This window comes from Felis catus, chromosome F1 (assembly GCF_018350175.1).
Source record: "Felis catus isolate Fca126 chromosome F1, F.catus_Fca126_mat1.0, whole genome shotgun sequence".
In the NCBI taxonomy this organism is placed as follows: Eukaryota; Metazoa; Chordata; class Mammalia; order Carnivora; family Felidae; genus Felis; species Felis catus.
In genome coordinates this window covers 67,892,002-67,917,300 of record NC_058384.1, presented here as the reverse complement: position 1 = coordinate 67,917,300, position 25,299 = coordinate 67,892,002, and the positions used below count along the sequence as shown (strand labels likewise).

General features: G+C 58.9%; 2 protein-coding genes and 1 long non-coding RNA gene across 12 annotated transcripts; all 3 read right to left on the bottom strand.

The window, feature by feature from the left end:
* Positions 1–4,523: 4,523 nt before the first annotated feature.
* FAM189B lies at positions 4,524–10,064 on the bottom strand. Of its 4 annotated transcripts, none has more exons than XR_002739094.2 (12): positions 9,371–10,064; positions 9,116–9,172; positions 8,789–8,899; positions 8,564–8,683; positions 8,319–8,426; positions 7,638–7,813; positions 7,411–7,510; positions 7,011–7,080; positions 6,282–6,833; positions 5,736–5,741; positions 5,369–5,622; positions 4,524–5,276 (listed from the first exon to the last, which is right to left on the bottom strand). It is a non-coding gene; the product is annotated as a family with sequence similarity 189 member B (long non-coding RNA). The 4 variants fall into 4 exon arrangements; XR_006591647.1 differs by having other exon boundaries at positions 5,736–5,804; positions 7,011–7,059; positions 9,371–10,063; XR_002739092.2 differs by having other exon boundaries at positions 5,736–5,804; positions 9,371–10,061.
* Positions 10,065–10,543: 479 nt separating this feature from the next.
* On the bottom strand, positions 10,544–16,073 carry SCAMP3 (secretory carrier membrane protein 3). Its single transcript, XM_023247393.2, has 9 exons — positions 15,813–16,073; positions 15,409–15,486; positions 14,427–14,549; positions 14,212–14,332; positions 13,287–13,415; positions 12,222–12,381; positions 12,016–12,117; positions 11,338–11,455; positions 10,544–11,004 (listed from the first exon to the last, which is right to left on the bottom strand). Exons 1-9 carry the CDS (start codon positions 15,876–15,878, stop codon positions 10,858–10,860), a joined length of 1,044 nt encoding a protein of 347 aa, XP_023103161.1. The 5' UTR covers positions 15,879–16,073; the 3' UTR covers positions 10,544–10,857.
* A 368-nt stretch (positions 16,074–16,441) lies between these two features.
* On the bottom strand, positions 16,442–25,290 carry CLK2 (CDC like kinase 2). 7 transcript variants are annotated; one of them, XM_011291180.3, is made up of 13 exons: positions 25,052–25,289; positions 23,284–23,453; positions 22,342–22,567; positions 21,567–21,651; positions 21,152–21,218; positions 20,863–20,979; positions 19,910–20,076; positions 19,049–19,143; positions 18,220–18,349; positions 18,032–18,114; positions 17,788–17,867; positions 17,511–17,601; positions 16,442–16,974 (listed from the first exon to the last, which is right to left on the bottom strand). In XM_011291180.3, the coding sequence occupies exons 2-13, from the start codon at positions 23,451–23,453 to the stop codon at positions 16,789–16,791; spliced, it is 1,497 nt and encodes a 498-aa protein (XP_011289482.1). In that variant the 5' UTR covers positions 25,052–25,289; the 3' UTR covers positions 16,442–16,788. The 7 variants fall into 7 exon arrangements, with proteins under 7 accessions (XP_011289482.1, XP_023103159.1, XP_011289481.1 ...); XM_023247391.2 differs by having other exon boundaries at positions 21,567–21,654; positions 25,052–25,288; XM_011291179.3 differs by having other exon boundaries at positions 22,342–22,570; positions 25,052–25,284.
* Between the last annotated feature and the right edge of the window lie 9 nt (positions 25,291–25,299).

Genomic DNA, 25,299 nt, shown 5'->3' with positions numbered 1-25,299 from the left:
CCTGCTGGCAGCGGCCACGAGGGGCGCACGAGGTGGCCGCGGACGCATCCCTCTGTCCCCTTCGCGCAGCACTTTTAAAAGACTTAGCTGAGCACCAGAGAAGGTGACTGGGAGCTAAATATAAGCGACAAGCAGCAGGACAAAAATAGTCTGGCTGAGCCAGCACCGCAGCGCTGACCCCACCGCGCAGGCCGAGGGGGACTAACTGAACGCGGGGGTCAGACTTCGAGGAAGGCCCGACAGAGAGATGCGGTCAAGGCTGCAGGGAGGACGGGTTCAAACAGCGAACACCAGCGAACCTGCCCGCACGTTCCCTACTGTTCCGAGCCTCTCGTGCAAGGTTGTGATGAGGCTCACGGAAGATAAGAATGTCTGTGGACTGGAAAGTTCCATGGAAACCTCAGGGCGGAATCAGTACTTTATTGCTCCTCAGCCGGTCTTCCCCCTCCAGGGACAGTCCGAGGCGTCTTGTGTCCGAAACCCTTAAGTCTCCCTCCGCTGCCCCCGTGTGCCCCTGTCCCCTAAAGAGAGCCAAGATGGAGGGGCAAAGTGGAAGGGCATTTGAGCCGGGACCCCGGGGAACCTGCTCAGGACCGGAAGCCTCACTCAGTCACTCACCAGATCTGAGACACCGGGGAGCGACCTGACTTCTGAGAGCCCGAATTTCCTCATCTCCTGTTGCCTTGGCGGCCGTGACGAGGATTTCACGGGGCAACGCACGCGATGGGGTTATTTGTGGCCAGACTTCCTGAACGAGTTGCTACATGCCTCTCACACTTCCTGCGTTCCGCGGGCCTGCTCTGGACCCTCTCTCTGCTCCAGACCTGCTCCTGCCAAGGTCACTAATGGTCTCTCTGTTGCTAAGTCCCATGGGTAGGGTTCGGCCCTTCTTTGACTTGACTCTTCACCTCAGTCGACACAGGACTCCCCTCTTCCGGAAGCCTGCTCCTGTTTTCACGACTCCAACCTCTACTCCACGTTCGGATGTCCCCCCACTCCTTTGGCTGCTCCTTCTCTTTTGTAGGCAGCCCCCCCCCCTTTCTGTCTAGGTGTCCCTTCCGGGGACCTGGTCTAGGCCTTCTCTCCTCATACGTCATGCTCTCTCCAAAGAGACAACCCCATGGCTTTGATTCCTTTCTAGTTGCTTTTGGTTCCCAAATCTCCACCTCCGATCCCAGTCTTTCTCCTGGGATTGACTCTGTGACAGGGCTCTGCCCTCCAGACCTTCCCTCTGGGTGTCTCACAGACGCCATCGGCAGGACAATCACGAGGTCACTGTGCCCTGCAGCCAACTCTGCTCTTCCTCCTGTGCTTTCTTTCCCCAGGAATGGAACCCCTTCCTCCCAGAACCTGGGGCTCATCTTTGACTCTGTTCTCTCTCTGTACCCTTACCCCCATTATTTCTCCTCTAAACTACTGAAACCTCTCTCTCGTGGTCTCCTAACCTCCACTTTTCTCTTATAATCCATTCTCCGAGAACTGGATGTCCTAACTAAAACACAAATTCTGAAGCTTCCACTCTCTCCTTCCTTACATCCTTCCATGGCTCCACTCCGCCCTTAAGAGGGGTTATGGGCCCTGGCCCTTGCTCCCCCTCCTTTCTCACCTCTCCACTCGCACCTTACGCCCCAACAAATAACTGAGTATCTGCTAGGTGTCGATACTGGTGTCGATACTGTTCTCGAGCCTGGGGATATGGCAATGAGGAGGAGGATGAAGTCCCTGGCCCTACGGAGCTCATATTCAAGTGAGGGTGGAAGGGAGAAAAACAGAAGGTTTCGGGTGACCATAAGAATTACGAAGCAAAACAAAAGCTAGAGTGGGCTGGTCAGAACCAGTGAGGGGGAGAGTGAGAACCAGTGAGTCTGGTTGCCTCCAGATTTTGTAGGGCCTCAGTGACCACAATAAGGAGTCCAACTTTTGTTCTAAGATGGAAATTCACTGGAGAGTTTGGTGCAGGGAAGTGACAAGATTAGATTTATATTTTTAAAAGATCACTTTGGCTGCTGTGTAGAAATCAGACTATAAGGGGCAGGTGCCAAGGCAGAGAGACCAGCCTCCTCCCCTTTGCTCTAAGTCCCTTCTGCAGGCTCTTCCTTCAGCATGCAACACTCTTCTCCTCCGGTTGGCCTCCTTTATGCCTGTTCATCTTTCTTTCAGAACTCTGCTCATATGCCATTTTCTTAGAAATTCTCTCTCCACGCAAGCTCCCACACCCCTCCTGTAACACGAGATCACAGCCTTTACGTCTTTTGTGTAGCTCACCACCGTTGGACTTAACTGTACCAATGTGTCCCATTGTAATTGCTGTGTCCCAGGGTAAGCACAATAGGGTAGGCACGATAGGGTGTGTCTGGTGCCCCGCCCTATCCCCTGGGCCTGATGCCCTGGTACCTTATCGCAGCTCCCTGTCCTGAGGCCCTATGCCCACTCCCTATCCCCGGTGCCCTATCCGCACCCTATCCCTGGTGCCCTATCGCCAAAGACCTATCCCCACGCCCTATCCCTGCTCCCTATCCCCGGCCTCCCTGGCGCCCTGTCCCTACGCGCTATCCCCGCTGTCTACCCTGGCGCCCTGTCCCTGTACCCTATCCCCGCGCCCTATCCCGGGTGCCTTATTACCGGTGTCCGCACAGTGCCTGGCACTGGTCCCGTGCGCAGTGTACATTTGTCGAATGACTAAGGAATGGATAACTTTTACAGACTTCCTTCCCACTCCACCTCTCAAGAAAACCTCAACCGGAGGCGAAGGGAAACCCCTCCGCTGCTCGCACCGCGGGAAGGGCGGCCCAAAGAGCCTGGGCTCAGGGCGTCGGCAGCCCCTCTGCGCGCAGCCGCGGGATGTGGGGGGCGGTACGTGGGCGGGACTTCGAATAGCCGGGAGGCCGGCCGCGGGCCCGTTCCGCGCGCCTATTGGCCGTCTCGGGGACGGACTGCTCTCGCTGGCCAGCCATAGTCCCGATGGGGCGCAAGCGTATTGGGGAATGTACGCGAAAGAGGGCGCGGAAGGCGAGAAGCGCGCATGCTCCCGGGCGCCCGGCGACAGCGCACTGTAATGGGCGACGGGGGGCGGAGTCCCCCGCCGAGTCCAGCGTGCCGGGGCTGGGCTGCGTTCCTTAGCTGGCTCCTTTGGGAGCCTCGGGGTAGGGAACAGTCAGCGCCCGGGAACTGTCCCGCGGGAACCCCAGTGCCCAGTTCCTCCCATCGCGTGGCCGTCCGGCCACGCCCCAGCACTCCCTGAGGCCGCTAGTCGTGCTGGGGAGTTGTTCCAGAAGCTTGGCCGCCTGACGCCGCGTGCGCGCAGCGCGCCGCCCTGCTCCCCGCCCTCGTACGCGCCCTGTGGCTGCCCGAGCACCGCTCCAGTAACTTGACAATTAGACCCAGCGCAGTGAGCAAAAACAAAAGCAAGCTGATGCTGGGTAGTGGCAAGTGCGCAGAACAACGTGGCACTGACGCAGCAGGGATGCCCAGTAAGGTGAGGGGGGGCACGGCCGCAGGGCACAGGTGTGCAGGGGAAGGAGGGGCGGAGCGCTCGTGTGAGGCAGTTTTCCGGAGCAGCGAGACCGGCTGTGTCTGACCCCATCGTGTGCTGGCGAGTTTGGAGACCATTGTAAATACAGCGGGAAGCCATCAGACTTCGGCAGGACTCGATGTGACATGATTTCTTATCACTTTGCTGAGCGGAGAATGGATTTTAGCAAGAGTGGAAAGAGACCAGAGGCTGGGAGGGAGGGGGGTGGCTTGAACTGGGTAGGTGATGAAACACGCGTGAATTCAGGGTAGGATTGGGTGTGTTGGATGAGGGAAAAGATGAAATCAGAATGATTCCTAAGCTTCTGGAATGTGCAGCCGGCTGAGCGGTGGTGCTGTTGATCGACATGGGAACAGTGGAGGAACAGGTGCTGGGGATGGGATGTAAGGGTTCACCTGTGGCCACGTTGAGTCTGAAAGGTCCCCTACACATCCAAGCAGAGATGTCAAGTTGGAGGTTGGAGCTCGTGGAGGAGCCAAGGAGAGTTGTCCGTGGACACGTAGATTATTTAAAGCCACACGTAGATTATTTAAAGTGCCTCTTGCAGACAGAAAACGGAAGAGGGTCAAGGGGAGAGTCCTGGGGTCCTCCAGCATTAAACCGCTCAGCAGAGGTGTCGGAACTGGCAAAGGAAACCGAAAGGGTGGAGGGAAAAAATGGGAGAACATGAGGTCTTCAAAGGGCAAAATTCAAGGGGAAAGATGCTGATTATCCGGGTTAAACGTTTCTCAGGGGTCAAGTGACATGCAGGCAGGGGAATGGCCACTGGGTCTGAAACCTTTTTGGCTACCGAACACTTTTTCGAGAGCAGTGCCTGGGGAGGGGTGGGGATGGGACCTGACTGGAGTGTTCAAGAAGTGGAGGGCAGGAAGAGAGAAAACATTTTGCTATGAAAAGAAGCAGAAACACAGATAGCTGGAAATAAATGTCTTGAGGCAATTTTCTTAACTATGAAGGATGCCAGGACAAATTTCAATGGTGACCAAGATGATCCAGAAGAGAAGGGGAAAATTGAAATTTATTGAAGGCTTATTCCGTGTATTCAGAGCTTTACAAACATTCATCTTCACAATGTTTTATGGATCAGGCAATTGAGGTTAAATGACTCGCCCAAGGTCATGCAGCTAGAGGTGGCAGAGCTGAGAGTCCCCCAGACTTTTTGGACTCTTCATGCCTTACCACCCCATTACACAGGCACACAGCCCCCTGTGCTTAAGCACTGGGCCACGCCTTTGCCCTGGCCACAGTGTCCCTGTCAAGTCAGAGAGAGCTCTTTCATGCTGGGGGATAAGACTTTATCTTCCTCTTCCAATGCTGTAAGCGGGGGCCTCTCCCCCACAGCCTGAATGCCCATGCAGCACAGGACAGCAGCTCCCCTGGTCCAGAGGGGCAGAGCCAAGCAGCAGGAGCCCCCGGAGGTAGGAGGCAAAGGGATACTTCTGGGGGTGTTCAGCGGGTTTCTTTTTGTGTCAGCCAGTGCGTGGGGCGCTGGGGGTTGTTGGTCCCAACCAGCTGGTGCCTGTGGCCCCAGCATTCACCCGGATCTGTTCACAGTGGCAAGAAGCCCAGGTCAGAGCCCTGTCTCCCGGCTGCCCCCGTTGAGGCTGAGGCTGTGGGGGCGGGTGGCACGCTCCAGCCTGCGAGCAGACAGAAGGCGCCGCAGGGAAGAGCCGGAGCTCAGGTCGCCACAGCTTCGAAGGTGGAGGCTCTCTCGGCCTGGCCGGCCCCACGGGCTGTGGGGCACCTAGAGGGGGACGCAGGAGAGGCCATCAGTGTGGTTCAGCCTGAAGCCCCGGGCTTTCCTGGGTTATCTTCCCAGACTCCCCTAACTCCTACCTGCTTAAGCCCATGGGCCCCATTGCCACTGGGGTCTGGGGCCTTCTTGGACATCTGGAAGAAACGAGTGACCAAGCCCCGGCCTGGCCAGCTGCTCTTCAGGTCTCCCAGGGAGTGGGCAGGTGCAGGGCCCGAGGGCAGGGGGACCTTTCGAAAGGTGGGCACAGGGCGCCGTTTCTCGGCTGAGCGGGCACGTAGCAACTTGGGAGAAGGGCAGCGGGCTAGACGGAAGAGGCAGGCTTCAGAGCAGAGCCCTGGAGAGAGAGAGAGAGAGGGAAGAAGAGAGAGAAGATGGGAAGGGAGGTGCAGATAGGGCCAGGCAGCACTCCCCTACCGCCTGGCCCCTGGGCACCAACCACAGCCTGACCTGTATCTGCAGAGGAAACGGAAGCAGCTTCTTCCTCGAGCACTTTGGTATAAAGGTCCCTGAAGTCAGCTGGGGAGGAGATGGAGACGGTGCAAGTGCCCAGTGGACACACCCACTGGTCGCACCACCCTCGGGGGGAGAGCTCCAGCCCCCAAGCTCCGTCCTCAGCAGCCTGCCCACCGGACAGGAACTAAGGTGGTCTCGCTGGTGGCCGCACCCCCCTCAGTTCCCGGAGCCCCGAGGGAACACCTCTAGGGGAGGGGGTAGGGAGCTGAGGCCTGGAGGGGTAACTAACTCCGGCCCAGTCATGGAATCGGGTTTCAGAAATCATCTCTTTTAGCCACTCAGTTATGATGGTGCGTTTTCAGGAAGCGAACACTCCAGAAGTGCCCCGGGCAGGAGCGAACTCACCCTTTTTTCCGCCTCTGGCACCTCAACGGTGTCCCAGATCCTGGCGGGATCACTGGCCCCAGACTCCTCTGACCGCCCGCCTGCTCCTGAACCCTGGGTGGGGGACGGGGGCGGGGGGGGGGGGGGGATGCTCACCGGTGTCGCTGGAGGTGGCGATGCCCGGGTCACTGTGGGACCGTGGCAGCAGCAGCGGTGGCGGGGGAGCCGGATTCGGAGGCCGGTGCCCCGGGGGGGTGAGGGAACCTGAGCTGTCGCTGAAGCGGCGAGTGGGGGCGCGGGGAGGGGGGGCCGCTGCCGCCCCCGTCCGGCCGCCGCCCCGTGGGACCCGCCGCCTCAGCTCGGGGAAGCAGGGTCCCACCCAGGGAGGCCAGCCTTCCAGCCGGTGGCAGCTGCGGGCGGCCGTGGGGGCCCCCAAAGGGGGCGGGGCCTCGGGGGCGGAGCAGGAGTAGGAGCGGGCGGCCCTGGGGGGCCTCCGCGGCAGGGGGCTGTCCTCGAAGGGGCCGCGCAGGCCGCAGTCCAGGCTGAGGCAGTAGCCGGCGCGGCTACGCTGAATGGAGCGGAAGAGCACGTAGTCGACGGAGCGCACGGAGCCCTGCAGCTCCAGCAGGCACGAGTCCTCCGACGGGCTCGAGCCCCCGGGGAGGTCACCGATGGCGGACAGCGCCAGAGACCCGCTGTCCATGGACACTGTGGGCGGCAGGGGGGGCGGGGCGGTACCGGCCCATCAGGGGCCACTCTGCCAACGGTTCCGCCTCCAAGGAGGCAGCTCGAGTCCGGGGCTCCACGGAGCCGCCCAGCGGGCCCCAGCTTGCTCGGCCGTCCCAGGCCGCCCGGCCCGTGCTCGCCTCCCCCCTTTTTGCTCACCGTCTACGATGGAGGCCACGCGCTCACAGATGCAGGAGCCGTCGTGAAACTGTGGATCAAACAGAGTGGCCTGCGGAAAACACAAGTGTCGAGGGGCCGGCCCTACACGCCGATCTGGCCACCCCGTGTGCGGGACAGAGCTCTGGACACCCAGATTCCAGTCCAGCTTTGTCACTTTGTGCGGGTCAGCTATGTGGGCCTCAGTTTCCACATCTTTCAAATAGAAATGGTACTTCCTGCTCCCTCCCGACCTTACCACGGAGAGATCAAAGATGACCCTGGACGTGCCGGGGGGACAAAGACCATGAGCACTACTGTTTTCTTTGTCCAGGCACAACAGCTCGCTGAGCTTTTCAGGCTCTGTCCCAGCTCCCCAGGCCACACCGAGACCCGCTCTCACCTGGCTGTCTCCTCGTAGCCCCATGACGGCCTCATAAGAAGGGGGACAGTCAGTAGGGTACAAGGGCCCCGGGCTGTCCATGGAGCCATTGTAGGTGATGCTGGGAGGGGGAGGAGAGGAAGGAGCCTGGCAGAGCACTCCCACTCCACAAAGCTCCCTCCCCGCCAACCCAGGTGGCTGCATTGCCCCTGCCCCCCCCACCCCCGCAGGACTCTGCCAGGCCTCACCTCTGGGCGTCTGTTTCCGAGCTGCAGGTATACTCTGGGGGGTAGTAAGGTGGGGGGGGCACCGGCGGTACAAATTCCTCCAAGTCCAGCATGGTGTGTAGCAGAGGGGCTGGCGGCGAGGACGTACAGCCCAGAGACCCCAAGGGGCCTGAGGCTGAGCGCTCTGGGGCCAGCTGCTGGGGAGCAAGCAGGTCAGCAAGGCCGATTTCTGGGAACACAGCCCCTAGGCTCCAGTACCCCTCCACGGCGTCCTGGCCCTGCCCCCTCAGGCAGCTGGGCTCCGGCCCCTCCCCCAGCCAGCACCAGCTCTTCCTCTAACGTCTAGAAAGTCCTGGCTCTACGGCCCCATCTCTGTCCAGAATTGCCACCTGTCCTCTGCTCCTGCTCCAACACTGACCCTTTATCCTCATCCCCACCTAGGCCCTTCCTTCTGGACTCCGCCCAACTTGTAGTCTCACTGTTGGGTCACATACTTCCCCACTCCCTGTCCTTCTCCTCCTCGTCCTCCCTTGGACGCCCTCGACACCACTACGCTAGATGCTAGACGTGCCTAATAAATGGCCTGCAGCTTCCGGTGCGCAGAAGCCAGTGCCGTAGCCCCCATGCCCTCGAGCCCGGTCCCGGCACATTCGCCCCTGCCCCCATCGTACCTGCTTGGCTTTGACCCCAGCTCCCCCTCACCGTGTGCACGAGGTCCAGGGAGAAGATTTGGATGCAGCAGACAATAGCTGAGAGGGTACAGATGATGGCGGCACAGATGGTGAGCCCGCAGACGCTGAAGAGCAGGTTCTGGAGGAAAGAGGAAGACGGATGGGAGAGGGGCCCGGGGAAGGGTAAATCCCCCGAGTTCTGGGCCCGTGAGGCAAAGGTGAAAACCAGGATGGTGGGGGAGAAAGGAATGGCTGAGGTGGGGCGCGCATGCTCACCTTGAGGGCCCCTCGGGCTTCGTCACAGGTGGAGTTGGGGGCAACTTTCAGTTCCTGCCCCGACTCTGGACAGGGCCGAAGCAGGGGAATGGAGGGGCAGCACACACAGACCTTTCCTTCCTGAGTGGGAGTGGGGAGGGTGAGGCAGCCTGAGTCAGGACAAACCCAGGGGTCCTGCACACCTCCCCCAACCAGTTCTTTGTGACCCTCCCTTCTCAGTCTCACCATGGAGCAGTCTTGGAAGTCTCGGGCCAGCTGAGCGTTCTTACAGGAGAGAACAGAGCCAGCCATGCTGAGCATGACACAGAGCACCGAAAGCAAGGAGAAGAAGGAGACCTGGGGGAATCAGGTGCACACTCAGGGCTGGGGCCCTCAGAGGTGCCCTGTACCACGGGTGGGCACCCTCTACCACGGGTGGGCCCCTCTTTCACAGACATTCATGCCTGGCAGGCACAAACTGCACAGCCAGTTCGCTTCTCCCGGGCATCTGTGGGCCTCCCCTCGGGTGCTGGACACCTGCCTCCCGGTGGGCACCAGACCCTAAACACCTACCACTAGAGTGAATGGCCGCTTCCAAGACACAACGCCAACTACCCCGGAGAACGCCAGCTGGGGACAGAGTGGGTACAGGCTCAGCCTGGCAGGGGGAGGCACCCGAGTGACCCCTCACCACAGGGTGCGCCCAGCTCTATAGGAAAACCAGAATCCCAGAGGAGGGAGGAGGGACCAGCTCCTGGACTGGCAGCTAGTGTGGAGGGGTGGGGCCCCAGGAGCCTACCCCACCCAACCACCGTGCACCCAACTCACCGAGAATCCAGCCCAAGACGGGCAGGACCTCTTGATGCTCTCGGTGGTGGTGACGGAGGAGGCCACCATGCTGAAGGTGACCACCAGGATGCCCAGGAGCACCTGAGCCAGCCCCAGCGTGAGCAGGGCCTGCAGCCAGGGTCGGTGGAGGCGGAGGTGGGTAAGGCCCCGGGTGCTGGGTCGACTGGTCAGCGAGCGGCTGGAGTCACTGGGCGAGGGCATCATGCCTGCCGCGCGGTTGCCTGCGCCTCGCTCGGGCTCCACCGGCGCTTGGGAGCATCTCAGAGGCGCCCAAGGCCCCGTCCTCTCTCTTCTCCACCCTCCTCGCTCTAGAGCCGACCTCCCGGATGGGTCCCCTGGGGCATGGCCCAGGGCCTCCAGCTGGGCGGGGGCCCAAGGGAGGGGCGTCACGAAGGGGTCGAGGGGGGCTCCCTCCCCACCACGGGCACCGGACGGGCACCGTGCCCGGGACGGCGATGAGGACGCGGGGGCGCCGGCTCATCGCATCTCCCTGGAGAACGGGGGCGCCGAGAAGGGCAGGTCCAGGCGTGAGGAGAGGCGGCGGTCGGGAACGCGGGGCAGGACGGGGAGGGTGGGAAGAAGCGGGGAGGGGTCCCAGGGGCCTGAGACCGCCTGGCGGGGAGAGGCCGGGGCGCCGCCGGCTGCCCGGCCGCCCGCCCCGCTCCCCCCGCGCGACTCGCTGTGCTCCCCAGTCCCGGGCGGCGGCAGGTCCTGCCCCGCGGCGGGGCGGGGCGGGGCGGGGCGGGGGCGGGGCTGCGCGGTGCCACCAGGGCGTCGGCGTCCGCCCGCAGGCCCCGCGCAGAGGGGGCGGCGAGGGCGGGGGCGGGGCGGAGCCTGCGCGGTGCACCCCGGGAGTCGGCGTCCGCCCGCAGGCCCCGCGCAGGGGCGGGGAGGGGGAGCCCCGCGGGGGCGGGGCCGGCGCGGGGCACCCCGGGAACTGGCGCCCGCGCCGGCCCCGCCCAGCCCCTCGGGCCCCGGGCCCGCGGCGTTCCCGGCGGGGGGGGGGGCGGCGCCTTGGCCGTCGGTGGCGAAGCCGCCCGCGCCCGGCCTTCCCTTCGAAGCTCACGCTCTGCTTCCGCCTCAGACCCCGCCGCCGCACTCCGCTTTCTCTTCCAAAGACCTGGTTCCCAATAAAGATGCCGGAAACGGGGATTTGAGTTCCAGTTCCACTTTCTTTTTATTTAAATAACCGAAGCAACAGCCTTGGCACAGCAGAGGGACGCTGGGCTGGGGTGTGTAAGAGCTGGCAGTAGTGTGGCCTAATTGGGGGGTGGCGGGGCAAGCGGAGACTGGGTCACAGTGGGCTCCCCGCATCCCGAAGTCAGGGTCAGCAGTCACGGCCGTGGGAGCGGGTGGCACTAGAAAGAAGGCCTCGAGCAGCGCGCCTCACCAAGTCCCAGAGACCTCAGGGAGGGGGGCTAAGTGAGCTCCCCCGAGCGGCAGGGCCAGGGCAGCCCCGACGGGCGTCAGGGGGCTCGGAAGGCATTTTCGGCAGCCCCGGCGGCTGCGTTGGCAGCTGCGGTTCGCACCGCAGGGTTGGAGAAGACCCCAGCGGCAAACTCTTGCTGGGCCTTCTGAAAGCTGGCACCTGTGCGGCGGTACAAGGAGTGGATCTGCAAGTACATGGCGCGGTCATTACCGTGCGTTCTGCTACCGTTATCCCCACCCGACAGCACCACCAGCACTCGCTGCCGCTCTAGCTATTCGTCCTTGGCTCCCTCCCAAAACACACACACACACACACACTCTCTCTCTCTCTCTCTCACTCTCTCTCTCTCTTCCCCAGAGGTCCATTAGCAGAGAAGCCTCCGGTCAGCCAGGCCGTCCCTGACCAGGCCCTCCCGACTTCCTCCAGAATGACCGCCCCTCCCCAGGCCCCTCTGGGCCCATGATCTCACTCTTCCCGCCCACCTGCCCGCCTCCCCACCTCGAACACAGCCTCTCACCCGCTTCAGCATCACAATCCCCAGTACAGCGATGCCAGTGAAGAACAGGGCGACCAGCAGCATGAGCACGGCCACCGCCGGGTTGGCCTTCAGCACCACCAGAGCGGAGATCCAGCCACTGCCAGGAGGGGAAGGGGGCGGCGGTGAAGAGGGGCCACTCCCGGCAGGGCCTCAGTCCTCCCCGTTTCTTGGCTGGTTAGGGAGCAAACGTGCCCTATTCCCACCCATCCCACCAGGGGTCGCTCCCCTGTCAGCCTGGCGGCTCTCCAAGTACCAGGATCCCAAACTACATCCACTCTCTTCAAAGTTCACTTCCAGCTTCTGAAAGACTGGCTGCGGGCTCTCCAAGCCTTTCCAGACATCCTCGCTCCAAACAGGCCTTTCTGTTGAGGGGGTCTCTGTCCCCCTCTTCAAAAGTGCTTACGCATGCTTCCCCCAGGAAGCCGTCTCAGGTTGGCCACATGCACCTTTCCTCCCCCTAACCTATGCCTGTCTAGAATTCTGACTGGGCTCTCTATCCTGGAAGTAGGTCCTATCTCTCTCTCTCGTGAAGCTAGCACCTCCCAAGCGTAAAACACCACACCTCCTCCTCCTGAACAACCCCTACCCCAGTACCCAGGGCTGACTTGGTCTGGCGGAATGAGGGGAAGGGAGAGGGTGGATGGCAGCTTCACGGACCTGAACCCCCAACCTGGGATGCCAATGGCCTGCAGGACAAAGAGCACATCCTGGACGAAGAAAATGAAGAAGAAAACGAAGAAATTGAATGAACTGTCGCTCCTGCGGGACAGAAAAAATGGGGAGGGTGGGAGAAGAGTTAGGGCAGGAGCAGCAGACGTGGGGCCCATCTAAGGTTCTCTCCACCACCCCTGGCCTCAGCTTACCGGAAGGCCTTATACATGGGCCGGTACCAGCACACAAAGGAGCAGGGTGTGAAAAGGAGGGCCCAGAGGATAGAGAGCCCAAAGCCCGAGCCATTGCTGGTCTCCACGCAGAAGCTGGCCAGGCAGGCAAGAAAATTCAGAAGAAGAGCCAGCGTGCTGCCTGAGGGACGGAGGTGCAGGATGGTGAGCCTGGATGGCGACGAGAGCCCCCCTTCCCGTAGGAGCCCCCCACGCCCTCCTCGGCAAATACGGCAGAGTAAGGAAAGGGACTCCTGCCTTCACCAAATCCTCAACTCCACAGGGGAGACAGGTCTCTTTGCAAAGACACTTAAAGGACTCAGGAAATGTTTACGCACCGGAACAAGAGACGGGGGAAGACAAGAACACACTTTTGCTAGGAGGCTGGAGAACAGCTTCTAGATACTACAAAAGGAGTCACCCAGGAAAACTCCTGGTGAAATTAGCCTTGGGGCGCCTGGGTGGCGCAGTCGGTTAAGCGTCCGACTTCAGCCAGGTCACGATCTCGCGGTCCGTGAGTTCGAGCCCCGCGTCGGGCTCTGGGCTGATGGCTCAGAGCCTGGAGCCTGTTTCCGATTCTGTGTCTCCCTCTCTCTCTGCCCCTCCCCCGTTCATGCTCTGTCTCTCTCTGTCCCAAAAATAAATAAACGTTGAAAAAAAAAAAAAAAAAAGAAATTAGCCTTAAACTCAGAAGTTGAGAGGCGCTTGGGTGGCTTAGTCGGCTGAGTGTATGACTTCAGCTCAGGTCATGATCTCACCATTCATGGGTTCGAGCCTTGCATCAGGCTCTGTGCTGACAGCTCAGAACCTGGAGCTGCTTCGCATTCCATGTCTCCCTCTCTCTCTCTCTCTCTCTCTCTCTCTCTCTCTCTCTCTCTGCCCCTCACCTGCTCACACTCTCTCTCAAAAATAAACATCAAAAAAAAAAAACCTTCAAAAGTCGAGCAGAGATGAAATGCTGAGTTCTCGGAGAGTGGGCCCTGGGGCAGGAAAGATGTAAAGGTACTACCTGCACTCTTCCTCCAGAAAAGGCTTGTCACTACTCACACATCCAGAGGTAGTACATGGTGGATACGGTCTTCTGAAATTCTTGGGGGATCTCCATGGAGATGTCCTGGAAAAAGCAGGGCTGGACTGGGCAAAAAGAAGGTAGAGGGGGCCAATTGTTCTGTCGAGCTGTAAGGCACAGAGAGAGCGGGAAGACCCCAGAAGTGAGGCAGAGACCAACAAAGGAATCACCATCCTCCCTTCCACCCCAGGTCCTCTCTTCCATCTCCAGTTCAGGGTCCGAGGAGACAGAAGAGAGTGGCAAAAACAAGGCTGACAGTGTTTTCTATTATTTGTGACTTTGAAGCACTGTCAAGCACTTTGCACGGATGGCCTTGTTTCCCTCTCACAACAGTCCTGTCCGACAAGCACAAACGTTACGCTATCTTTGCTTTACAAACAAGGAAACGGGGGCACCCGCTGGCTCCGTCGTAAGAGCGTGTGACTCTTGATCTCGGGGTCGTGAGTTCAAGCCCCATGCTGGGTGTAGAGATCACTTAAATAAGTAAGTATTTTTTCCAAAAGTAAGAAAACTGAGGGGCACTTGGGTGGCTCAGTCGGTTGAGTGTCCGACTTCGGCTCAGGTCGTGATCTCACAGTTTGTGGGTTCGAGCCCTGCGTCGGGCTCTGTGCCGACAGCTCAGGGCCTGAAGCCTGCCCCACATTCTGTGTCTCCGCATCTCTCGGCCCCTCCCCTGCTCATGCTCTGTCTCTGTCTCTCAATAATAAACAAATGTTAGGAAAAAAAGTAAGAAAACCGAGGCACTCAAGATTAAGTAACTTACCTAAGCGCTCAGAGGCAGGGAGTACCCAAATTCAATTAGTGCCCAAATTCAAAGTCAGCAACGTGGCTCCAGAGCCCACTCGCTCACATTCCTTTTGCTCCTTCAAAGTGTGGAACACGCCCCGCCCACGGACCGCTTACCGGCTGCGCCCCCCAGGGCGGCGTGCTGCAACTCCCGCTCCCTCCGATCCAACTCCTCGGCCTTCCGGTTCAGCTCCTCCTGCTTCTTTAGCAGCTCGGCTGTGGCTGCTGCAGCTGAGGCCTGCCCGGTGTGTGCGGGGCGAGGGGGGAGAGATGTGAGCCCTGGGCCCAGGTCTGGCCCCCACAGCCCACCCCCACTCACACCTGCTGTTTACCTGGGTGCCGTAGGAACCATAGTTTTTGGGTTCTGTAGGGCTGAGCTTTCTGGAGGACTGCAACGAGGGAGCCGAGGCGGGAGGCAACGGGGCCGCGGCCGGAGGCTCATACGCTGGTGGGGGCTGTTGGTTTTGGAAAAGGCCTTAGGGATCAGCTAATCCCTCCCGACGCAGGTATCCAGAGACTGTCTACCTCTGCATCTGGGTCCCCTTCCCCGCCCCCTCCCCCACAGAGAGCCAAACCGGTCAGCCCTCACCACCCCTCACATCCAATTCCTTAGCCGGGACTCAAGACACTCATCCACCGAACCCACCCCCTCCACTTTTTAAAGCTCTTGGCTCTTATTTTATTTTATTTTTTTTTAATGTTTATTCATTTTGAGAGAGAAAGCGTGGAGGACAGGGGTGGCGGGGGAAGGGAAGGGGCAGAGAGAGACAGGGAGACACAGAATCCAAAGCAGGCTCCAGGTTCTGTGCTGTCAGCACAGAGCCCGACGTGGGGCTTGAACTCACTGACCGTGAGATCATGACCTGAGCCAAACCCGGAGGCTTAACCGACCGAGCCACCCAGGCGCCCCTCTTTCTCTTTTAAAGTCTCGGCACTTTCTACTCCAGTGGAACAACAGGTCCAGCCCTCACTGCTTGCCTTCTGGAGGCACACCTAAGCATAACTCGTTTACTCAACTCCAACCAGTCCCATAATTTTTTTGTTCAAAGAAGCCTCCCCAAACACAGCCTTGGTTCAGGCCCTGTCAGTCTCCAGCCACCCCCCACCCCGACTACCACTGAGAGCTCCAACGGGATCATTGACCCTGGTGTCTCCAGAAGGATTAGGCAGCCCAGGGCGGACCGGCCTCTCTCAGGGAGTTAAGATCACAGTGTCCCTTCCTTTGCATGCAGAAAAGTCCCCTGTATCCCGACAGAGTGAGCTTACTGGCACACCCTCCCCTTCCTTGTCATCCTATGCTCTCCAGAACCTCACCTCCCGGGTCTCAAAAGGGTTGTAGACGTCAAGGGTGGCATACTGCGGGCTGGGTCGGTGCTGGATCACAGCTGGGTCCTGCGGGCAGAGAGCTGCGGCTCAGCGGGCACCTGGTGCCTCTGGTGCCTCTGGGGGAACTGACGGGGGCCTCTCCTAATGCCTGTGGCTCGTTGGAGGCCACGCCGTTGTCCCAACATTTGCCCCAAACCCTTCACCGCGCTCTGTTAGCACCAGCTCCTTACAGGGGCACGGCCCGCCCCCCGCGTGCTCACTGGTCTGGAGTCACCGTCACCCCCACGTGGCGGCCCTCCCCCGGCACAAATGTCAGGAATGGGAATACAACAAGTTAGCCCGTCCAGAAGCGAGAGGAGTCGGCCGAGCTACCCAAAGAAGGCCGGCGTCACCTGAAAGGGGTTGTCAAGCTCGCCGGGCCCGGCGAAGGGGTTTCCGCCGTCTCTGCTCTGAGCCATGTTTGCAACTGCGGCCTGGGCCGCCCCTGCCCTCCACGCCCCTGCGCGGCGGCGGCGGCGGCTCCCGGAGCTCCCTCCGCTCCCGTCGGTCCGCCCGCTCCGCCGTGCACGGATTGGCCGCGGAGACCGGAAGGGTCCCGAGGATCCCCGCAGCGGCGGCCGGCTGCGCCTGCGCCTCCGCTACGGGCGAGGACGGAAGCGCCCCACGTGACGCCGCGGCCCCGCCCCGCAACGAACTACACGTCCCGGCGGGCCTCGCGTCGGAGGGCGGGCCCGCCAACCGGCTGGAGCCGCCGCAGGCCCTGCGCACGCTTCCGCAACCGGAGTCCGGCTGGCCCGGGCCCCTGCCCCCCGGCACAGCACTCAGACGAGTGCCCCCGACCGGCCCACAGGAACTCCCCGGCCACCGCAACCCTCTCGCGACACACCGGACGAGCCGGCGGCCGGGCTCAGGACGGTGCAGGGGGGAGGATGGACCCCCTGGGTCCACAAACTCAGAAGGGTGGCCGGCCTTCTCATCCCTCCAGCCCAGCGTCCCAGACCTCGAACTCCAGGGGTGGGGGTCGCATGAAGCACGTCATTTTTATTTCACAAAGACTGTACAAAATTCCTTATAAAACATGGGATAGATGCCACCCGGTCACCTCATCCTGCCCTGTCCAGCTCAACAGCGAGGGGGCAGGTGACGGCGGGAAGAGTGTGGGAAGGAACAGCATTCTGTACAAGGCTGGGGACGAAGCAGTAGGTACAAGTTCTTCCGTATTTACACTATTTCACATATTCACAGGTATACAGGGAGCCAGGAGGAAGGAGCTGGCTCCGGCTCTGTTCTCTTATATAAAAAAGCACCAGTGTCCTGGACTGGACACCCACTGCTGCAGGACACGCAGGGGGGCCCAGGGCCTGATCGTCACCGACTGATATCCCGACTGGAGTCCCACAACTTGGTGTTGGGTGGCTCAGCCCGAAGGCGGGCGAAGAAAGGATGCTGAAGGGCTTCACCCAAGGTCAGCCGCTTAGCAGGTTCATACTCTAGCATGCTTTCAATCAGATCGAAGAGCTGGTGGTGTTCCTCTGCCTCGGAGGTCAGATACCGCTGGTGGTGGAGGGCAGGGAAAAGGTGAGGCACGACGCCTTACAGTTCCTGCCCTTTTTCTTCAAGGCCCTAACTTTCAACCTCAGAGGACCAAGCCTCTGCCGTTATGAATGCTATTGGGAACACGACCTTACGAGCGCTGCGGATACTACTGCTCAACTCCCTCCCACTAGCACAATTACTCCTTCATACTCTCTGAAGGTTCTTTCTGCTTGTATATCCTTGTCAACGTCATGAATCTTCTTTAGCTCCTCGTTAAAATGTAAGCTCTTCAAAGGTGGTTTATTCTTTTCTGTCTGACCTACAGAACCCAGGACATTACTGTGATCTCTGGTTGGCTCAAGAAATCCATGGCTATCTAACCTCCTTCCCTCCACAAAACCACTCCCTCGTATCTCTACGCTACCCAAAGGGGCATTTCGGTTTCCCCCCTTCTTTCCTAACCCTCTCTTGTGAAGTGCATTCCAGGGGCAAACCACCTGAAGAAGGAAATGCCCTCTGGCCAGTGGGCGCAAGGTATCCCCAGCCTGGCTCACCCGCAGTGGTTTGCAGTTTTCTCGCACGTAGCGCCCCGCTGATGTGTTCTCATCCCAATCCAGGCGGCCCCGATAGAAGTATTTCTGCTTCCTAGAGGGGAAGGGGAGGTTGAGGAATCAGGAGGTCCCTTTTGTTGGGGGACATTTCCCTTATTCCCCCATCTTACAGTGGCTGGGAGGAGGGAAGGTGTCAAAGAAAAAAGAAAATGGTGTGAAATCGACCAATTTTGAGGAGAGAAAGGAAAAAGGGTTCAGCTCCCCCCAACTCAAGGTTCACCTTGTCTTCCGGATCATCCGGGAAGGGATAGGACCCAAGATCCTTTCCATCATGGCTAGATGCTCTCTGTTGTCATGCGTCTGCGAAACGAAGACAGAACTGAGCACGGTGCTGCAAACGGGCTGCTGAGGACCAGCTTCCGGGATGATTAGCAAAGGGGAGGAGTGAGCAGACAGGTCCCTGGCAGACAAGGAACCCAGGCAGGAAAATGCCAAGTGGGGACATAAGACACTCCACCGCTTACCTGGAACAGGGTGAAGCCAACATAGTACTCGAAGATGATGCAGCCTATGCTCCACACATCACAAGGCTGTGACCAGCCCAACTCTAGTGGGAATGGGAGGAACAAGGTGTTAGACGGTGCTTAGGGGGCCCCACCCTCCCCACCGCCCACCCTTGGACGAGTCCATTCCCCTACTCGCCCCCACTCACCGAGGATGACCTCTGGTGCTCGGTAATGGCGAGTGGAGACGATGGTACTGTGGTGTTCATGGTCAAAGGTGGCACTGCCAAAGTCCACCACCCGCACAGCTGTGCTCTTCACGCTGCGTTCATCTCGCTTCTAGGAGCAGAGCAGGAGGAGGATGGACCCAGCCACCTGAGACCAAGATTCTACCACTACTCTTTAGAGTGCTTTCAAGCCTGAAAAAAAGCAACTTCACCCCCTGCTTGCTCCCATGCACAAAGGAGAATCTGCTTTACAGCTTCCCCGTATCCTGCAGGTGACTTAGGAGCGGGATCATGGGAGAGCACGCAAGTCCCTGCGTATGCGGACATTTCCCACGCACTGGTACTACGGTGCTTCTGAGAATAGGTCCAGAACTGAGCTTTCCTACAGAGAAAAAAAGCCCCAACCAAGTATCTTGAAAGCATTTGCTCTCTATTGGAAAGTTCTCTGAGCTCCTCCTTCCAAGTTCTCTTCCAAAGTATATCTTCTTAAATCTTAAAAAAAAATTTTTTTAATGTTTATTTGTGTTTGACAGAGAGAGACAGGGAGACACAGAATCCGAAGCAGGCTCCAGGCTCCGAGCTGTCAGCACACAGACCGACGCGGGGGCTCGAGCTCATGAACCATGATCATGACCTGAGCCAAAGTTGGATACTTAACTGACTGAGCCCCCCAAGCATCCCTTAAATCTCTCCCTTTCACTCTATTTTGGTATTCGGGCTTACCTAGTCAGAGCCATACTGGGAGAGAACATGGGAGAAAGTACCAGGGAGGAGAGAGGGGCTTTAAGGCCCGGCCACCTGTCCATCTTACCTTCTCTAGGTTGTAGGTGAGTTCATAGTCTGAATTCACAAACAGAATATTTTCAGGCTTGAGGTCCGTATGTGTCAGCTTGTTATCATGGAGGACTGCAGGGGAGAAGACCAAGTCAGGGTTGTTCCAGGTGGCCAGGGCGAACTGGCACCAGTGACCCCAAGCTTGGTCACCTGGCTCAAAGCTGGTGAGGAGGCAGATCCAGAATCACTAGGCTGCTTTCTGCCCTACTTCCAAATGAAATGCCTGGTCTAAGAAGCACAATGCTTATCAGTATCAGAGAACAAACATGATCCTCAACTGACGTACAAAGAGTTTGCTACGCGTTGCAGTTCTGTTCCTTGATGTGCGTGCCTATCTGACGTTCCGTGAATTCAACTCTGGGAAACTGCATAGTCGGGAAGACCCAAGGGGAACCACGTACTTGTGTCTGGACCCCCCATCTGGCCCCTTGTTTGCCTTAGTCCCTGGCTGCACCTGCTCTGGTGGAAACAGAGAGCATCTCAGCTCAGACAAATGTAAGCCTCTAGCTAGGGCAGACTTTTTGTCTCTTTGTGCTTGCAACCTGACTTCTACTTTCCCAAGAAAGGGAAATGAAGGAAAAAAGAAGTAATCCAATCAATGCTTTGATTTCAAAGGCTTTCTCTTCCAGCTCCTGCTAGGCTGGATGTGGAGGAAGACCAATCGATGACGGTGAGAACACTGGTCAAGGAGTTAAGGAGGTGTCAACGTGACAGTGAATGAAAGAACTGCAGATAATCGAGCTGACAGTTTAGGGGCTTCACCACTGCTCACTGACACAGAAGAGGCCCAACAGAGGGAGGGGCTGCCCCAGAGTCCATCTCGGCCCGCCCCACTCACACTTGACGGCCTGGCACAGCTGGAAGGCCATGTGGCGCACTTGGTGGATGGGGTAGGGCAGGTAGTTGTTGTCTTTGAGGAAATCGAAGGTGCTAAGGCCCAGGAGCTCAAAGGAGATACACATGTGGCCATGGTAGTCAAACCAGTCAAACATCTGGACACAGAGGCTGAGAAGAGATGAGGGAAGGGGGAGGTCTGATGAGCTCCTATCTGCCCACCACCCTTCCAACAAGGAGGGGCTGCAGGGCAGCTGAGTCCACATCCTCGGGTAAAAACCTGCCGGGCAGTATGACCAACACAATTCAGTTCGGCCAGCGAACGGCCTTTCTGGCAGACCCAAGGTTCACACCATTTTCCTGCATCATTTTAAATAGTTAAAAAAGATTCCATTTGCTGAAGAGCTGTTGGTGCCGGTCTCCGGTGTGGACCCTGAACTGTCAAACTGTCATTCCTAAACCCGGACCCCGGCTCCCACTCCTGAGATCCATTCACCATCGGCTGCCAGTGGGCCCCGTGTTTCTACTGGCCGTCTCCTTAATGCCCTTCTTCCACGTTGGCTTACAAAAGGCGCGTGGACACAAATATTACACGTAAATGTCTGTCGCCTCGGCAACACGGTTCTAGATATCAAAAAGCTCAAGTGACTTTTCACGGAAAATGTTGATTCTCAGTCTCAGGGCCATTTCCAGGGCAGAGCTCTACAGAGGCCACCCTGGCTGGAGCCAAAGTGCAGAGCAATCTAAGTGCCCTGACAACAAGGGGAACAGACTAGACAATGTCACACACCCTCTCTTCCTGCCCTAATGTCCTGCTAGTCTAAGATGATGACGAAAAGATGAATGGATGAGAAGGCCCAGGACTCCCCTGCCTGCCTAACCCAGGCCGGGAGGGTTTGGGTTCTCCTGTACAGGAGCGGAGCCTCCCAGACCCCCACACACCCCTCTGCTGCTTACTTCTTATTGTCAGGGTCCTTCTCGTTGATCTTCTCCAGGACGTTGATTTCAAGTCGAGCTGCTTCCTTATACTTTTCCACGTTCTTAATGATCTTCAGGGCGACTCGAGCCCCACCCCTGTGGTGGCCAGAAGAGGTTTTTGCTGGGTCGTCAAGAACATCTCAAAATGAACGGGGCTGTCCGGGGATTAAGAAATCCTACCTTTGGCCAATCAGCAAAAACACCCCCAGACTGACCCTCAGCACCTCGCCACGCCTAGGAGTACGGAGCAGGGAGGGGCTATAGTTACCTGCGATGGTCGACACACTGGACAACCCGGCCGAAGGTCCCCTCTCCCAACGTGCTGACAATTTCATCTGAAATGAAACAGAGCAGGGTCGGGGAGAGGGAGGGAGAGAAGGTGGGGAATGAGCTGAGTTGGAAGAAAAAAGGGTACGGCAACCTGGGGTGAGATGAAGGAAGGGGGAACAGATACAGATGGTCACAGGGGAAGAACACCCCTGTGTGATTCCCACCACCTTTAACCCAGGGGCCATGAGAGCTGGGAGTGGACAGCAGAGGTCAATTCTCAACAGCAACTCAAACCACCCAGATAAACAACACCACTGAGGAAAGGCAAGAGGCTGTGACTTGGGTTGGCTCGGGACGTTAGGATGGCTATGGGACCATTACAGGCTATAGGATTGTTACGATTTGGCTTGTACATCGCTCTTGTAGCCAGTCCCCGACGTGGTAGATGAGGTGGCCCTCAGCGTCGTCCTCTACACTCTTGGCTCTCCGGCTGCTGTGCTGCTGTCGGGGGGCGGGGGGGGTCGGAGCAAGCCAGGTGTCGGAGCGGGGGCCGGAGGGAGGCGGGGTGGGTGGTGGAGGGGTCACCGGTCACAGGCGCCCAGCCAGGGGGGACAGACGATGATGGGGGACAGTGGAAGGGAACACGTCAGATGCAGTAAGGCGGATCGGGGTGAGAAGAGAGAGCGGCGCATAATCCCAAGTCCCCAAACCCAAAACGGGAACAGGGAGAGGAACGGGCAGAGCAGAGAAGTGGTGTCGTTGCCAATGTCACCCGCAACCCCATGCTCTACACAATGCCCTTCCAGGCAGGCACCGATCTCCCTTTGCCCCCACCCGAGCCCACCTACTGAGGGGCCGTGGAGCCCAGAGCTTGGGGGAGAAAGGCAATTCACAGGCAAGGTCTCCACTACAGAGTGGAGGCGTCTGGGACAGAGGAGCTGTCCCCAACACAACAGGCCCAGCATGCCGAGGAAGGCACCGGGGTACAAATGCTCCGTGCCCGTCCACCTCCAAAGCAGATTCCAGGGCCCTCCGAGAGCTGGAGAGCTTCCGAGAGAGCAGAGACTCAGTGCCCACCTCAGTGTTCCTGCCCCAGTGCTCAGCTAAAAACAAGGGTACTTCTCACTTACCAGGGTCCTAGAGGGCCGGAGAGGAGTGGGGAGAGGAAGGGCCTGGGCGAGCACTCACCGAAGACGAGCGGCTGAACGTCCGGCTGCGCCGCCTCCGCCGCCTGTGCTTCCTCCGGCTGCTGCGCTGGCTGCGGTAACTGCTGTCCTCCCGACGGTACTCATAGGAGTGCCGGTAGTCCGGGTCGTAGCACGCTTCTCCCCGGTCCCGGCTGTAATCGTTGCGCCTATAGCTGCCACAGTATCGCCGGTCGTACACCCGCCGGTCCGATGAACGGTCATCGTAGCTGCTGTTGGACAACAGACACCCATTAGGTGCATCTGTTCAGGCCACACTCCTTGCCCCACGACAGGACGAGGTCCTCCCTCAACAAGGACAAAGAACGATGCTGGAAGAACTGCTCTCAGACACTCATGGGGTCATTCTGAGGACCAAGGACCAGAGGAGTGAAATCATTAAGAGCAGACGAGGATCCCCACACCTGCATGCCACCAAGACCCCCGAAGGGACACAGGCAGAACCGCTCCCTCTGGGGGCCTCCCCCGCCCCCCGCCTGCCACTAGTGACATAACAGATGGAACAAAGAGCCATTTCTTTCCTGAGTCGTTCCTGACTGACACCCAATTTTGCTCCAAACTATCCTTAACCCACCCCTCCCACGCTGAACACGCAGACCTCACTTTGTCTTGTCTGTTATGTCATTAGCTATCTCTAGACCCTACTCTTCTACACTTCCTCTCCCTTCGCCCGAGACACTTCACCCTGGTTCTTGAATTACACATCCTGCCCCAATCCAACCAAACTGCTAGATGCTTCCTCAGCCCCTTACCACGCCCTTCCTCTATGATAGCACTCTTAACACCACAGTGCAAATGGCTCATTCTGGTAACAGTCCTGAGTGGCCCCTTACCCCAACCGCTCAGCATCTAACCAATAAATCTCTGCTGAGTAAATAAATGAGTGAGCGACCCCGAGGAGGGGTTTTTCCCCCTGAAGCCTCACCTCCGGGAACGGACGTGGTAGCTGTCTTCCCGCCGGCGCCGCCGGGTCCGGTCACTGCTACTTGACCAGGAGCGGCTTCTTCGTCTCTTATGCTTCCGGCTCCGATAGTGTTCGTGGTAACTCCCCCGGCTGCCTCGCTCTGAGGAATGGTACCTTCGGGGATGAGGCATCTGGAAGAAAAGGAGAAAGAGGAATAGTGGAGACAGGCTCGGAGTTTTCGGAGCTCCCCTCCAAGCACTGGCTGCCCCAGGGGCGCGAAGCTGCTTTCTGCTGCCACTCCCACCTCTTTTCACCTCCTACAACTTCCTTACGTATCACTTAACAACTCCACTAGAAAACTCTAGGAGCCTGCCCCGCGCCCCCAGCCCTTTCCTCTCATTGCTCTATGGACTTTCCTCAAACTTGGCTCCGTGAAGTCTTCGGGTCGGGGCCACAGCTCATTCCGGGTGAGACTGTGTAATTGATGCACACTGCCACGGTTCACCCCTGGCCGGAGTCTAAGCTGCATCGACTCCATGCGAGTTCCTCACAACCCACCAGGGTAACATTTTAGCATATGCTATCACAATACACGTTTTACAATGAAGAGTGTATCTCTACCTCCCCAACTAGACCATTCTGTGTCCTGTGGGCAGCAATCCAGCATACCTGGTTTCTACATGCGGTGGCATACACCAAATATAGGCAGGCTCCAGGGACTTGGGTCTGACCTCTTGAACTGCCTTAGTCAACTCTCACTGGCTATCACCACGGGCCAAACTCCCCTCAAAAGTTTTTAATACAGAAGGCCCCAAGCTGCAGTCTGATTTCCACTTGCCCCTCCCCTCCTGCTTAGGAAATAGAGAATAACTGGTTTTTAATTAGTATCAGCACTGCTTGGCTAAAAGCTGGCCTCCTTCCAGTTAGTTATTGGAATCGGAATGGCATGGTGCACAAACGCTTTTCTTCCTTAAAGGAAAGAAATCAAGAGAGAAATCACTGTCACAATCCAGAAAGATAAAAATATGACAGCAAAATAAAATTCAACAGGCCCAGGGACTGAAGTCTTGGGGGCGGGGGGGGGGGGGGGTTAGGTGTGGAAAGGCTTAATGATTCCAACATCTGGCTCTCATTCTGAGCTTTCTACTTCCCAACCTCCTCAAATCGAGGAGGGTGATATCGGACTCGGTCCCGGTCTAGAAGGCCCGTGGCAAAGACGCGAGCTGCAGATTTCACCCCCCGCCACAGGGTAACCCAAGCTTGTTCAGCACAGCCACACAAACATCCTCTCCGCACAGGGCACACGGCCACCAAAGTTTCTCACGCCCCTCCCCACCAGAAGCACCTGCAGTTTACCTTTCCCAACTTATAAACCTTTCCCCCTCCTTTCTCGCTCAGAAAATCCAGAACGAACTCTTGGAGTCAAACTCCTTCCATGCCCTCCCAGTGACACGGCGGGTCCTCCTCATCTCCAGCCCCGCTCCAACTTTGATATTCTGCTCTTTCTCCTCTCGGGAACCGCTCCCCTCCCTGCTCCATCACCCCTTCCCCTACTCGGGCCCCTCCCAAGTTTGCTGGAGGTCCTCCCGGGTCCGCCCGGGTCCGTCCAAGGCACGCTCATCTCCCACCTCTGCTCCCTACCCCTCACCTCCGCCGCTTTGCAGGTCCCTACCCTCCTCCTCCTCTCCTCTCGCCCCGCCGCCGTGCCCCCAGCCCAAGGCTACCCCCGCCCGCCCCGCGGTCGCCATCTTTCCGCGCGGCCCCGCGGCCCGCCAGCCCGCGCGCTCACCGTTCTGGCGGCGAGGCCCGTGCGCTTGTCCCACAGGAAGTCCGTGATGGCGGCGGCACTGCGGCCGGAGTCCCGGCACCCCCGCGGCGACGAAGTGCGGCTCCACCCCCCCGACCCGAGACCCTGGGACCTCCCGCCTCGTTCCCGGGCTCCGCTCCAGTCCCGCCCGCCCCGGCTCCGTCCCCGCCCCCAGGGTCCGCTCGGCGCCGCTCGCACCGCCCCCGCCCGGGGCCCGATCCCAGCTCGGT